Source organism: Gekko japonicus, unplaced genomic scaffold, assembly GCF_001447785.1.
Source record: "Gekko japonicus isolate JY-2015 unplaced genomic scaffold, Gekko_japonicus_V1.1 scaffold440, whole genome shotgun sequence".
Lineage (NCBI taxonomy): Eukaryota > Metazoa > Chordata > Lepidosauria > Squamata > Gekkonidae > Gekko > Gekko japonicus.
Genome location: NW_015177018.1, coordinates 951801 through 963638, shown reverse-complemented (window position 1 = coordinate 963638; position 11838 = coordinate 951801). Strand labels below are relative to the sequence as shown.

General features: G+C 40.6%; 1 protein-coding gene across 3 annotated transcripts in view; it reads left to right on the top strand.

Annotated features, from left to right (window-relative positions):
- Positions 1 to 9585, top strand: part of ELAVL2 (ELAV like neuron-specific RNA binding protein 2) — an 87434-nt gene extending 77849 nt beyond the window's left edge. For 2 of the 3 annotated variants that reach the window (XM_015427746.1, XM_015427743.1), the window contains exons 6-7: positions 7453 to 7491; positions 9251 to 9585. In XM_015427746.1, coding sequence (XP_015283232.1) covers positions 7453 to 7491; positions 9251 to 9581 — 370 coding nt within the window. In that variant the 3' untranslated portion in view covers positions 9582 to 9585. The remainder of the gene's footprint in view (positions 1 to 7452; positions 7492 to 9250) is intronic. The other variant, XM_015427744.1, reaches the window with a different exon arrangement.
- Positions 9586 to 11838: the final 2253 nt, after the last annotated feature.

Below are 11838 nucleotides of genomic sequence, written 5' to 3'. Positions count from 1 at the left end.
CCCTGGGGGGGGGGGGAGCGTTGCTGCACTAACATGAAAGAGGTAAATTCTTATGGAAATAACAAATGCTAGAATCAGGGCACGCAACATCGTGTGGCCTTTGAAGTCCCTGAGCAGTCTTTACTCAAGATACTCTGGTCCAGTTCTCCCCATATCATCTACAAGTTTCCAGATTAACAAAGTTTGACTCCAGTGGCACCTTTAAGACCAACAGAGTTTTATTCAAGGTATAAGCTTTTGTGGGCACACACATTTGTTACAGATTGTGAGCAGTGTTCATCGGGCTGGGAATACGGACAGCTGAATCTGAAGGAGAATGTGGCGTGCAGGTTTGCATTGTGAACCCTTGATAGTAAATGAATTGGGATGAATTCAAAGCACTGCTGCCATAAATCTGGTATAACTATAATAAATCAAAAAAGGTTTCCGTGGATTAACATTTCTCTCTTTTGCTTTTAACCTGAATGTTGACTTGACTCCTAGAGCATCAGTTCTGTCCCTCCCACCCCCGAGTCTGTAATGAATTCTTGAAAAGTCTGTGTAATTGATTCCAGTCCCTTGGGAAGAAAGTGCAGCCCAGTCTGTTTACCTAGAAACAATCTGCAGTTTCTGTGGGGCTTACTTCTTTCCAAACAGGTTTCAGAGTGGCAGCCTGGATCTTAAAATCTTCACTATTTCCATCCTGACTTACGGTTGTGATTTATATTAACGTCCAGTAGCACTGAATCACTCAAAGGGGACTCCCTCCATTCAGTATTACTTTGTAGGATTGCAGTTGTTGGCACATTTCCAATATAGAAAATCATGGGACATAACTCTCATAAGCCACCTAATGTTAGTCACCAGGTCTTTTTTTTTTTAACCTTCAGCATTGTTAGGTTAGTGTGTACATACTGGTGTATGCTGGAAAAATATGGCTTGAGGGGCTGCATGTACCACTTACTCTATATTTATTTATTATTTATTTATTAAATCCATCTTTTCAGCTGCCCTCCCCTGAAAGACAGGGCTCACGGCAGGATACAACAGTGATAAAATTACAAATCTTACAAAGTGGTTTCAAGATTAAAACAGTACATAAAATAAAATTACAGCAGCCTAAAACCTATTTGATGGCGATAATTCCTGGAGTGTCATTGCCTCATAGAGGAGGGAGGCGGGGAAAAGAAGAGGAAGAGGAGTGCCAGACTAGATGGAAGACCATCGCTGTCCTCAGCTGAATGCCTGGCGGAACATCTCTTGCTTACATGCCTTGCAGAACAGCAACAAGTCCTGCAGAGCACAGATGTTATTTGGCAGAGAGTTCCACCAGGTAGGGGCCAGGGCAGAAGAAGCCCTTGCCCTAGTTGAGGAGGACAGCTGGATGTCTCTTGGGCTGGGAGGTTTGTGAAGGTTTTTCCTTACATTAGGGATGGGGCAAAGCACAGCTCTTCTTTAGTGTGGCACTCCAGTGGCCAGATGTAGCTTGCACGTGCCAAGGTGTTTATAGAACATTGCCTGAATTTTTTGAATAACTGTTGCAGTTGGGCTCTTGCAATCAGTTCTGTTAGTATAGATAACACAAGGTGGGTGATGCATCAGTTGCACAGGTAACAGGTAGTCAACATTTCTGGTAACGTACGACTGTGCTCACTTTATGGGCAGTCATACTAAATGATGCACACAAGCCTGGAAGGAGGCCGTATCAAAACAGGGAAGTTGTATTGTCTCCTTTGTCCAGGAGGGTGCCAGAATCCTGAGCGGAGGGGCCATGTTAGCCTGTGGCTGTTTATTTTGCAGGAATTTTCACAGGGCGGACTCCGGAAATATATTTCAAGTGTCTTCCTGTCACTTCTAAAGTAAGGCAGAAATTATGCTAGTAACTTTAATTTGACTGCTAATTTCTAAACATGGGCCTGAACCCAACTATGTTTTGGTATACAATATGTTTTGGTGTATTCAGTGATATTCCCCCGGTACAGAGGCCAGTGACTAGAATGCTTGACTTCCTATGTATCTGTCTCACTTGGTACGATTCAACCCATTGTTCAGGTTCCAATCTACTCAGTGTTTGACCTGGACTCATCCTTTTTTGTTCTAGTGAGGCTGCCTAACCCAAAGTCTATATTGCCATTAGGGACTCAGGATATGAACTGTATTGGTCACTTCAAACAGAAGAATCTATTTTATGCACACAATCATTGTTGCTTACACACCTACAGTATATCCATCTGTTGAAATATCAAGACCAGGAAGCCACAAGTATTCATTCACACTACTCAAAACAGGACCAATACCAGCTTGACATCCCTGTTCTAGACATTAGCTTTTGTGTAGCTTACTTCATGGCCCTCGTTTGGTAGGAAGGCAGCATACACATTTTATAAATAATAAATATGCACATTCAGCCTTAAATACCACACGTTAACAGCAGGTCAGTTTTATAGCTTGCTGAAAATATTCAAAAGGGGATAATTCTCTGAAGTGCTACCTGGATTTTATTTGGAGGGAAAAGGGACAATCCATTGTTGACCTACATTCACTCTGCTGCTTCTTTGCTGAAACTATCACCATACATACTCCAAAAACTGTGCCACTCCTGCCTCACATGCTTTGTTCATGAAAATAATTCTGAGCAGCCAATATGTAGATTGTTCAAGGATTCAGAGTAATGTGTCTGTATTCTGCAGTATGTAAATAGATGGTTGATGTCTTTTCAAATGTAGCATCTTCAGTACCTTTCTTGCTTGCTGAATTTCTGCAATATTTTTCTTAACTGCGCATTTTGGATTACACATAGAAAAATAGGCGCAGTTGAAATTAATTGTAGGGGCGATAGAAGTGAAATAGCTAATGCCAACTTACTGCAGAGTGTTGTTGTTGTTGTTCAGTCGCACAGTCGAGTCCGACTCTTCGCGACCCCATGGATCATCTCCCTTCAGGCCCTCCTGTCTTCCGCCGTCCTCTGAAGTGTGCTCAATTTCATGTTCACTGCAGAGTGTAGTGGTGATTAAAAGGATGTTGGCATATGGCTCACTTAATGGTTAAGAAAGAATAAAGTGAGTATTCAGCACTCAGCTGTGTGAATATTCTCTCCAAATAAGTTTACATGCGTTACAGTGAATGGCTTGGATCTGCCAGAAATTTCCATTGACAGGAGGGACTCCTGTCATGGAGCATGACTTCGTGGCTTCCCTTTCTGCTGATGTCCAAAATACCTCCTGAATTGCTGTTCCTGGGGAACGGAGAACCATCAGGAAGATTGTGGGGGAAGCTGGAGGTTTGCAGAGGAAGAGGGGAATCAGCAACCCCCCCAAAAAAAACTCCTTATCCCCCACTCCACATAAATCCTTTGATGGATTCAGGCCAATGTCTAAAATTTGGTGTATCTTGGCATTCAAATTTTGTGAGTGTCAGAAATTGCCAGCACTTCTTTGTTGTATATTCCATCACTAAATAGGAACATAATCCATATTTATGTCCCAAAGTGAAGTATTAAAAATTGTTATTGAATTGTCATTGTTCACATTTTAGACTTCATCTGGAACATGCACTTGTAATATTTTTCAGCATTTCAATTTTTTTTCAGGAAAAAATCACTACTTGTGCTGTATGTACTCAAAATTGCTTCTGGTTTTTGTATATTTAAAATTTTCCATGGCCAGAGGAGAAAGTGGGAAGATGTCTCTCTTGGATTATTTTCAGGGTTCTTAAAAATTTTGACTGAAGCCATAGAGATTTGTACTTTAGGTACTAATACTGGTGCATCCATCCCATGGGAATTTTTCATAGCCCCAACTTTTCATTAAAGAGGGTTTGGGGTTTGGGGTTTTTTTTGGTAATTAATGTACTCCATTGGCTGATGTGCTTAACATAGTCTTCTCCTTACTTCAATGATGTTGTACATTGGGTGATACATAACAGGTAATGGAAGATTATGGGAACTGTCTTTCTACAACCTTTTCCAAAATTGACTGTATGGGTTCTGGTTGTATTTAAGTGAAGATTTGTTATGCAGGTACACGGCATTGGTCTGTTCTGCACTGGTGTTTTGCCTTGCTCTCACCATGAATGTCAGTCAGGTTTTCTTTGTTGTTCTGCATTGCCACCATGTTTACCGTGCACTTCCTTCTGGATTTTACCCTTCTTCTGCATTGTTTTTCCTCACTTCAGCGCTCAGTTCAGTTTTCATTTGATGTTGGCCTGGGCTATTTGGGAGCAGTTTTGCGGCAAGTTTTCCTCTCCCCTCTCTTCCAAGCCAAAGCTAGTTCAAAAGCTGACATGTTCCCTCGGATAAACCCCCCCCCCAATTTCCAGCCCCTCAGAGGCCACTTCTCTGCCCACATTGAGGTCATTCCTCCCACTCCTTATTGGTCAGTTTTGTGCTGGGCTTGTTCTTTGAAATAGGAGACTGTTCAATCTGTATGTACTCTCAGAGGTAGCCTTATGTATTTTTGACAAGTTCATTAGTCTACCGAAATAAGATTTTTCAGTCAACCACAATCACAAAGACTATGGTCGTAGAGACTTTCGCTAGACAGATTGCAGAGGGGGAAAAAAATTTAAACGATGGGGTAGGGGAGTTTACAAGGAGCTGCACAAGGTTTAGTCCCCTGCTGGTATGCCTCCTGCTGCTGCTTTCCCTTGATAAGAAATGGGCCGCTCTGAGTGCCTCACATGGGAGGAAAGGGGTGAAAGTCAAGCCCCACACTCATGGAAGCTGCCAAGGAGCTCCAGACCCACGGCACCTCTTTTCTGCCCAACCATGAAGCCGTGTCTGCTGCAGGGAAGAATTGGGGGGGATAGGAAAGTGTGTGGGATGTAAATGATTGGAGAGGAGGTGCCAGGCGAGGGAGGAAGCAGTATGCTCTCTGCCCCCAGAGTGGGCAGCCTCACTTGTTCTCCCTCCATCGATGGGTCATCACCTCCTGGACTGGCTGTGGGGCTCTCCAGGCATGGGCTGGGAGGCAGCGGAGCACTCTTAAGCTGACAGCTTTCTCCAGGAATGGACTGCCATGTTTTACATAAATCTGTAAGTGAGAATGGAGGTGGGCTGCCTAAAGGAATGTTGTAGTAGAATCCACTGTTAAGTTTTCAAACCAACCAACCTATTAATTCAGTAATTCTTCTATCTCTTTGCTACTCTGCAGAGTGGGGCTTGTCCTGCAGCCCCCCAAAGTGACTTTTCAGCGATGACCCACCAATGGAGGGAGAACAAGCGAGGCTGCTTGTGCTGGGGGCAGAGAGCGTATGGCTCCCCCCCCACCTCCCCTGTGATCATTTACATCCCCCTCCTCCATTTTCCTATCCACCCATTCCTCCCCCAATCCTTTGGGGAGCTGCTGCAGAGTAGCAAAGACTCACTGGGGAAAGTGGGCATTGGCTGCCCCGCCTGGAATTCTGCAAAAATAAAGAAAAGGGAGGGGGGGAATCCAGGCCCCCACGGGCAAGACTGACACATTTGGGAGCAGGTAATCCCCTTGGCAACATGAACAGGGCTTCACAGCTGCTTGTAAGTTTATGAAACAGAGTCTGGTCATTTTCAAGAGTGGGTTTCCCCCTTTTGCCTATGTTCCTAATGCTAAAAGGCATGCCCCAAACCTGGATCATGAGGATTTAAATGGAAAGTGCTTGCTGGACAGTACTGCACAGTTGTGATAGGATAATTCTGTAATTTTTTTTTAAAAAAACCCTTCGATAGCCACCCCCACACATCATAAGTGACGTGTCCGCCTTAATTAGGCAACCTTGAGGACCCTGGCACCTGTACGAAGGTAGTGATTTCTTCTTGGTCAAGATTGCTCCCTGAAGATGCCAGTATAAGGAAGATTCCACCTTGTCTTCAGCTAGACCCTGGGAGGCTCTTTTTCCTCCAGTCACAATCTTCCTTTCAGCTTCATTTGCCAGATCAGACAGCTCTTCGGTTGTTCTCTTCCTTCAGCTCTTTTTGTTCCTTCTACCAGCAATTGTAGTCTTCTCTTTTCACACACCATGACAGACTCTTTCTGACCAGGCTGAAGTTGATATTTTGTTTTTCCTGACAAACCCTTCAACCAGTGAAAGTTCACTGTGTGTCAGGGCCCCCCACCTCATTGGCCATTGAAAGTGGTTAAGTCATCCACTAACATGGCCACTCAGAAGTGTGATACATTCGAATCCCATATAAATATGAGAGAGATTCACAGAAAACCTCAGAAAAAGCCACTCCTTGGCAGGCCACCCATGCACTGTAGCTTTATTTCCCTTTGAGAAGTAAAAGTACCTCACATTTTGTTATAATGTTAGAATTTATTAACCTTGAACACTATTTATACAGAACTATTACTTACACTCTTTATGCATATTTGCATACACCTTATTCTGTGATGAGGAAACATGAGTGTATTTAAGTCTTTGATATCTTAGTGGTGGATAAGGAGGAGCCAGCATTAACCTATTCACCAATTCCTGTATGAGCATAAAATAATTTGCTCTGCATAGGTTCGTGTTTTAGAGTAAATTAAAATATAATCTGCCAAACTGACATTCCTGTTTTAAAGGTTTAACTTTATGTGGTAAAATGTTAAGTCTCTTGAATACTGCTGGTAATAAATCAAGCGTTAGTATAATCTTTTTAAACCTCCAGGAGGACCTGGTTCCAAAACAAGTAATTGATATCCAGAAAATATCTAATCAACAGAAATTTTGGCAAATCGGTTTCACCATACTGAATTTTAGAAAATATATCTATTTATAATTGTGGAGTGGCTATATAGAAAAAATGGGTTAGTGCATCTATTAAGCAGTTCCTTAAAGGGGAATACATTTTGTCACTAACAAAAGAATTTAGCCTACCAGCAAGGAATCCTGTGTGAAATTAATTATCTGAATTATTTTAATATTGGGCATTTTATCATTTATAACATGTCTGATTGTCTTGAAAGCCTGGTGTTATGTCCTTCTAAGGTGGAGTTCTTATACATAAATGGTGGAAGGGTAATTGTGACTGGCTGTGTGGAAGCATGCCAGCTCCACATGGCAAAGGGTAGAAAATGCAGGTAAATGTATGCTTGTACAACTATAGCCTTGTAAACTTGTTTTGTGAAACTTGAGATGTCTTCAGGTGGGTAGCTGTTGGTCTGAAGCAACAGAACAAAGTTTGAGTCCAGTGGCACCTTTAAGACCAACAGAGTTTAATTCAAGGTACAAGCAAGGTACAATGCGCACTTCTTCAGATACAATGAAATGGAAATTACCAGTCCATACATATAGGTAGAGGGTGGGCCTGTATGTATATACCCCCATATGTATGGACTGGTAATTTCCATTTCATTGTATCTGAAGAAGTGCGCATTGTACCTTGCTTGTACCTTGAATTAAACTCTGTTGGTCTTAAAGGTGCCACTGGACTCAAACTTTATTTGAGATGTATTAGCAATATGACACGTGAGGGTAAATCTGAAGACTGAACTCTTTACTAAATGTGTTTTGCAGGTTGGACAATCTGCTCAACATGGCTTATGGAGTAAAGAGGTAATGAGGACTTGTGTTAGGTCCATAACACCTAATCTTCCTATTGAGTGCTTGAGTTGAAAGTCTATTGGAGCATTTTTAAAGAATTTTTTTTCCCATTGAATTCTGCTTGCATGTTTGGACATTAAATGAAGCCATTTCATTTTAGTGAACACTTGCCACTTCCTTTCCTTGTCATCAATTTTTAGCATTATTTTTTAACTCTACTTGTTTGCTGACCACTCTTTTATGTTAAAAAATTAATGATCTCTTTCCTTCTGTGTCAATCAAGTATTTTGAAAGACTGAGGAACCTTTTTGCACAACTGAAGTAGCGTGTTCAGCTGCATTTTAGTGTGTTTGAAACAACATAGCAAGCCCCTTTCAGCTCCAGTAGTACATTATATCTGTATGGTGAGCGGGATTGGACCTGCCAGGATTATGGTAACACTTTCATATAGAATATTCACATACACGTGTGAATCCTATACAGTCCTGTAATGTAAGACTGTAACCCTGTTCACAAGTTACAGTGAATGCACACACAATCCATGTAGAATGTACACTTGATTTTTCTTTATATATCAGTTGAGTAATTCTCATTTTACATCAACACACACACTGCTGAACGTGTGATTTAAATCTCACATTTATCCACATACTGGTCTACAGTTTCATATGTAAAATGAACTTGTGTTGGCTCTTTCTTACAAAACAGGTGTACGCACTTACATGCAGGTTGTACATGCAATCTCTGTAACATGTGAATAGGGCTAGTATGAATTCCATATTGCAAATGAGACCCAGAGCTTAGGAGAACAGTGACTTCCTTAAGGCTACCTAGTCAAGATTAGACCTGCTTACGCTTTTAGCCAGTTGCTTTTACTGGCAAGATTTGTCACTGCAGCTGCTTCCCCAAATGGATCCGTCTGGATTTGTAGGTGCATACTGCCTCCAAATAATGGAGCTGTATATAACTTTAAGGTACACATGGTACGGGGGTGTGTGTGTGGCAGGGAAGCTACCGATCATGTGCTGTTCATCCATAAGTAACCACATTTCATAGACTGCACCAATGGCTCTAGCGATATGCCAACCGAGGCAAACCTGTTCGTTGGAATTTGTCACTCTCCATACCAAAAAGACTGCAGGGAGATGCATTTGGAATAGTAGCTCACGTAGAGACAGTAGTGACACCATTTGAGGACAGGTAGTTCTGGCGTGTGTGTCTCAGTGTGGGGTGTGATTATATTCAGCTATTTCTAATACAGGAAGAGTAACTTGACCACAAAGTCCTGTTTGACGTAAACCTGCCTATTGGAAGTCCTCTGCATTTTTTCCGAGACCTTCTTCCAGGGAGCTTAGGTGGATCATTGTCCCCTCCCCAGTCGGTCCTAACAACAGCCCCGAGATCACCCAGTGAACCTCTTGGCTGGGGATTCAAACTTGGGTTTCTAGTCCGACATTATAATCACTCTGTTCCACTATTGCACTGTAGCTATAAATGCAGCAGTGCCTGGAGTAAATGCTGTTTTTCCCAGGTATAAATTATATGTGCTTTCAATGCTGAGAAAATTTAGTCACTCACAACAAAATTAGGAAAGCTGCATGAAAGAGCTCTATGGTCATTTACAACACAAAATTTAATTGTGCAGAAAGGATCTTGGGTTAACAATCAGCATGTTATTACAAGGGAATAGGCTGCATCCTTAAATTCATTCCTGGAACTAAAAAAAGCTTTGTGTTTGTTTTGTGTCCCCCTCCCACCCCCTGTTGGTTAGTAGGTTTTCTCCAATGACCATTGATGGAATGACCAGTTTGGCTGGGATCAATATCCCGGGACATGCGGGAACCGGATGGTGCATTTTTGTATACAATTTAGCTCCTGATGCGGATGAGAGCATCCTGTGGCAAATGTTTGGACCCTTCGGCGCCGTGACCAACGTGAAGGTCATCCGTGACTTCAACACAAACAAGTGCAAAGGTTTTGGATTTGTGACTATGACAAACTATGATGAGGCAGCCATGGCAATAGCCAGCCTGAATGGATACCGCCTTGGAGACAGAGTTTTGCAGGTCTCGTTTAAAACAAACAAAACGCACAAAGCCTAATGAGTTGCCCTCAGACCAATTTATATTTGAAAACTATTCAACAAAGGCAAGTTAAAAAAGAAACTTTATACATTAGTAAATGTCTTTGTAAGTCAGTGTTGAGATGGGGAGGGGGGATTAAAAAAAAAGACTAGCATCCTAAGAAATATGTGAGATTTTTTATTGCTAGTATTTGAATTAAAACTTCTTAAATATCTTATGTTTGAATATGGACAAGAGGTACAGGGTTTTTACCTGTCACAATGCATTCTATTGCCTTCTTTGAAGAAGGCGGACCTTTTAAAATGTTTGCGCTAAGGGAAGAAATTTCTTTTACACGACTGCCTTGAACCTGTGAGTAGATATTGAGGCTTTGTGTTATAATCTTTAAGTTGGTTGTCTTGAGTTCCTTTTGGTTTACACTTTACTGCCTTGCTGTTTAGTCTGTTCAAGAAAAGTGTTTTTTGAAGTTTACATTTTTATTTATAAAGTTTAAAAGTATTTATTTTGTAGTTATGATTTGGGTTTGGGGAAGGGGGGTGGTGCATTATAAAAGCTTATTGTAAGATTACTGGAGAACTTTTCGTAAAGCAGTACCTTGCCAAAGAGATAAGAGCCTCTTTGATGTGGGTTTAAAAAAAACAAAGCATCTATTTTTATAAAAAAGAGAAAATTTGGAGAAACTTTTTACAGGTCCTGGAACAAATATTTTGACTTGAATACTTTGAGAAATCTCTTCATATGACACCTAGTGAGCTTTTAAAACTTACCAGGAAATTTGCAGTGGTTGGGGGAAAAAACTTTAGAGAGATTTATGATGTAGAAATTCTTTAGAGATCTTTGTTATTCAAGAAGTGGAATCACTGGGAAAGCACTGCTGGTTTTGCTTTTGTGTAATCGTTGGTGCAGTCTCTGAACATCCTGGTTACTATGTGATGAGCGGCTCACGTTAACTTGTGATTTTGAAACAAAAGAAAAAACATTTAAAAGTATATAAGAGCAGGCAAGAAATTTAAATTAACTGAGATGGGGGAAAAAATCTGTTCTTCCTATAGAATTCCCTTCAGATAGAGCTCATGGTGTTTAGTGATGTACTTGCAGTATTGTTTGAAGAATTGTTTTGTCTTAAAGAAAAAAAAAGACGTTTGCACATGGTTTGCTTAATGGCAGACCAGGAAGAAGCAGTCTTGCGTTGGATATATTTGAAGGTATTTTGAAAGTTACGTTCAAGGCTAACACCTGAGCTTTGTGTAATGTAAATAAGATCTTGCGTTTATGAACCTCTTTTCAGCTACTATTTTGGGTTTTCTTCTGGTTTTTTGTTTCCTTTATTTAACATGCCAAGTGATGTTCAGATTTTGAATGTTTTTGTATTTTTATTTTCTTTGTAAATGGCATTAACATTGTTACTTGAGGTCTGCTTATTCATTTTTGTTGTCCTGGGGACTTAAATTTACAGTGTATCAGATACGTTGCAAATTTTGTCTGTAGATAGTCTAGCTTCAGCTGTTTATGGTGATGCTACATTTTTGTTTATAAATATGTTTGTGGTAAAAAAATGAGTATAACCATAGGTTTTGAACAAATTCCTTACATTTTTCATACCAGAATCATAAATACCTGTATGCTATTGAAATTTAACTTTGTATGATGCTTAAATCACTTATTTGGGGAAATAATAAATAAAAGTCTTTACCATGTATGGAAGAAATTTAAGGTCAAAAAAGTAGATATTTTCTGATTAGCATCTAGCTTATAATAAATTTTTAAAAAGCTGAAGGCTGCTGTGCCTTCCCCAGGATGCACTGATACAACTATATAGTTACGTCCTGCTTTTTGTATAAACTGAGATGCTCATACGCTTCCCCTTAGAACAAGCAATGTGCTATGCATTAACATACTTGTACATGATCTTTGCAGTTGCTTTTTTTGATTCTTATTTTTTAAAAATTGTAGTTATAAAATTTCAGTATAGTACAGTACATATACTGTGGGAGAATAAAGTGTGCTAAAGTGACAAGCGACGTTTCATGCTGGACCCACTCAATGCTACTTAAAAAATCAATTGGCTTCCTGACACGTGCTTGTTCTAGGCGCATTGAAAAACTATTGTGCATTTAAACAATTTTTCAGAAAACAAAGAGTTCCATTGTGGGGGGTGGGGGAGAACAGAACCTACATTCTTTGCTACTATGTATTACTGTAGCAACAAAACAAAACATGGGGGGCATTGATGAGAAGGCATGTGTATCGGGCTTCACTTTGCACTGTTTATCAG